We start from the raw sequence: 3,546 nt of genomic DNA, 5'->3' as shown, positions 1-3,546 counted from the left end.
ATCGGCATGATTCTCTCGCAAACGTAGAGAAATCGTAAAAACGTCTACGGCTTAAGCTTAAAAAAAAAACGCCTGACTGTCTGAAGATACCCCTTATTCGACATATAGTCTTCTCTTCTAAATCTGCTTCTGGTTGATCGGTGTACTTCTTGGAGAGATTTTAACGATCAATGCAAAAAGCCGCAGTGCCATGAAGATTACTTTCAACCGCTTAAAATAACCATTCACTCGATTGCTATAATCGCCATATTTTTCGACGCCTAATCAAAATATAATCGATCAACGACATGACAACGAGCGACTAATCTGGAAAGAACTGATTGTAATCGATCATAATTTAATGACTTTTCTTGAATGCCTGTTTGGCAAGATCTCTCGATCATCGCCTCTCGCTGGATCTAACTACTTTTCGTGAAACGAAACTGGAGCTACATTATCATCCTTTACGCTGCTACGTCATCATCATCGCATTTTAAGATATATTGCCTGCCTACGAAGACGCTCTTTTTTCTCTGACTATTAAAAGCTACTTACTCCATGGTAGAAGTCGGAACATGAATTTGGAAACTTGATCTTTCTCTCTGAGCGAGTTCTGGGACGCGAACGGACCGAGGAACATCTTCACCTTTATTGCTACTTCTTCCTGGCATTACAAATTAACAAATCTCTTTACGAAAGGCGCGTTTCTGCGAGCGTCCATTTTACTTTTTCTGATATGTTATCTTCAACGACTGTTAATGCTTAGATCAGTAATTAATATCTTAACACGTCCCAAACAACACAAAAATCCACAAGAATTTAGAATCCAAAAGACGTTTGAAAGATTAAGAGATCCTTTAAACGTATGAAAAGAGTGAGCAAAAAATTAAAAAAATTTTATGCTATATCTAAAAGATGACTGAAGAATACTTAAAAAATTAAGGAGGGTACATCTAGTACATAAAAGATATTTAAAATATACATAAAGTATTAATAGATATAATATTCTTTAAATGTAAAAGATAAAACCTAAAGAAGGGACTTTTCGAGCGCTTTGAAAATCTTCTAGATATTTGTGTTGTCTGAGATATTAATCTCGAGATCTATCTAAATTTTCTTTATCTTAATGAATCTGTCGCGTAAGCTTTGCTTTATCATACCGGTGTGCGCATTTATTTATATAGTACATAAATCAATTGTATCTCGAATAGGTGACGAACGGTGGATCGGTTAGTCGTAACTCAGGAAGTGGATATTCCAACAGACACAGGAAACCAACGCCATTCACAACGATCGCCCCGTTAACCAACACCTTGACGAATACAGTGACCGTTCATCGTAGAGGTAGACCAGTTGAAACTACCTTATCCCCAAGGATAGATTTCGTCGGTAGGTTCATTCAAAACGCATTCGCTTACCTCGTGTATTTCTAGTCCTTATTTTTTAAGAATATTTTAATTTTTATTTCTCTGCCCATTTCTTTTTTTAGACGCGTTCGAGGACACCGAATCTTATGTCAAACCGGCCATTGTCTTGCACGATCAGAATGCAGACGTGCCCGATCAAAGCATCCACGCCCAAGAATTTGCGGCGACGCTATCGGATCCGCCGTCCTCGTCGTCGGACATTGGTACATTATATTTGTTAGAAACCACGCCATCCGACTATCTAATTCTTTTAATCTGAAGCCCATGTCATCATATACTTCATTCTCTTCACGGACTACATCGGGTAGCTATATGCGTCTTTCATCTAACGACAATCGATTTGTTTCAAGACCGCCCGCGGCCCGCTTCTTCATCACGGGGCCATTTTACGATAACTGTTTAACGACGACCCTAATAATATGTCCTGGAAATTGCCAGCTCCTCGAGTTACGTCAAATCGTATGATGCTAATCGCTCAAAAGATCGCCTTCTTAAAAAAACAACGAATCTTCGCGATAACGTCATCATCCACAATCAATTAATTCACTCATTATGTCAAATCTTTTTCATTATCTTTGCTTCTATCAGCATATCTGTCTTCTGTCCTTTCTCGCTACTCTTTCTTTGATTACGGATTTCTGCGATTTACACGCGAATCTCTTCCGCGTTTGTCTTAATCAATGTCAGCTGTTTGTGTACTAATGCAATCGTAACTTCTATGCACCATCAATCTCGTCTCTTTCTCTCTTACGGCCATGTTTATTCACAATTTGGCTTTGCTAAGGGAATCAATTAATCACTAATTAATTTAAACTTAAATTCATGTCATCACCGACAGACTGGACAGTACGTGGCATGAATCCCTCGGTCGACTTTGAAAGGCTCTAAATCCAGGTTGGCTGATTAAAGGGTCGACCTTCTCAGGAATAACTGTTTTCTGTATCGGTGATACTTCGGTACTTATTCGAAATCGGCAGGTTTGGCAGCATGGTTTTTTTTACGCACGTGCTCATGATATTCCTGACAAGGTTGTCGAGACATTCGTCTCTTCGTCTTTCAATCTCTGTGCAGCTGTGGCTCTCATCGTCATTGATTGACGTCTTACTAATGAATCTCGCTCTTTCCATTTCGTCGCGCTCTCTCACTATGGGAATCAGTGACCCGCTTGCCCTCCCAGTAATGTCCAAGCGACAAAGACTAATCAGGTTCCACGACTAGGTCGAACGCCGTTAAGGGACGTCGATAGGCGCAAGATAAGCACCACCATAGCACCTAGAACAGATCCTACGATCGGTAGGACGGTCTCGAGGTACGATGCGAACTTTCGAAGCCGTCAGAAACCCCGGACGAAAGACAGGCCTACGGTGAACGCGACCACGAGGCCCAGAAGACCGCCGGTCATCGACTACGATTATTACGAGGACGAGGCGCCGATCATCATCGACAAGTCCCTCCTCAACAGTAAACTCTTTCTCACGAGCAAGGGTACTGTACGTTGCCTGGACCAGGGCAATTTCCCGCATCCGTACTCGTGCAAGAAATTCATTAGCTGCGCCCGTATGGTGAACGGCCAGGTGATTGGAACCGAGTACACCTGCCCCGACAAACTGTCCTTCGACCCAGTCGGCGGTATCTGCAATTGGTCCGCCGGTCTCGGTTGCAAGGACTGATCGAGGCTTCGCTTTAATCACTCGACAGTCTATATGTGAGAAAGCTATACCTTAGGCCCGATTGCACCAATGTCTCCTTTGATTCGGTAAATGTACTTCTTTTGTCTCTATTACGCGAGACTACAATTCGGGGAAAAAAACAGCAAGTCGTTAAATTAAGCTTGATCCGTTGGTGCGATCGGACCTCGACTTTATTTCTTGTACCTGTTCAGGCAGTATAGAGATTTATAGAGTTGAACGCGCTAACTTTATATTTACTCCACGTTTACATAGAATATATAATTCTGTTAATTACATTTAAATGGCACACTTCTTTTATTTATTTCCGTCACATGTGGGATATCTTCGAGAAAATATGTGGCTGTCGAGTGGTTAAGATTATCATTGCGACGTTTCGGAAGACGAATTTTCGGATACGGCGAATTGCTCGGCTTAAAATTAAGAGAAAGGAGTTCCTGATCTTGCAGAAT

The 3,546-nt window shown here is 41.5% G+C and overlaps 1 protein-coding gene across 1 annotated transcript; it reads left to right on the top strand.

The window, feature by feature from the left end:
- Window positions 1-1,190: 1,190 nt before the first annotated feature.
- Window positions 1,191-3,208, top strand: LOC112457135 (the record flags this gene model as incomplete). The annotated part of the gene is made up of 3 exons (XM_025020035.1): window positions 1,191-1,368; window positions 1,469-1,609; window positions 2,625-3,208. Coding segments are annotated over 3 exons (771 nt in total), but the record flags the coding sequence as incomplete, so codon positions are not given.
- Between the last annotated feature and the right edge of the window lie 338 nt (window positions 3,209-3,546).

The sequence above is a fragment of the Temnothorax curvispinosus genome, unplaced genomic scaffold (assembly GCF_003070985.1).
Source record: "Temnothorax curvispinosus isolate PA1 unplaced genomic scaffold, ASM307098v1 QBEX01007532.1, whole genome shotgun sequence".
NCBI classification, from domain to species: Eukaryota; Metazoa; Arthropoda; class Insecta; order Hymenoptera; family Formicidae; genus Temnothorax; species Temnothorax curvispinosus.
Note: the sequence above shows the minus strand (reverse complement) of the source record. Positions and strands in the feature narration are given on the sequence as shown.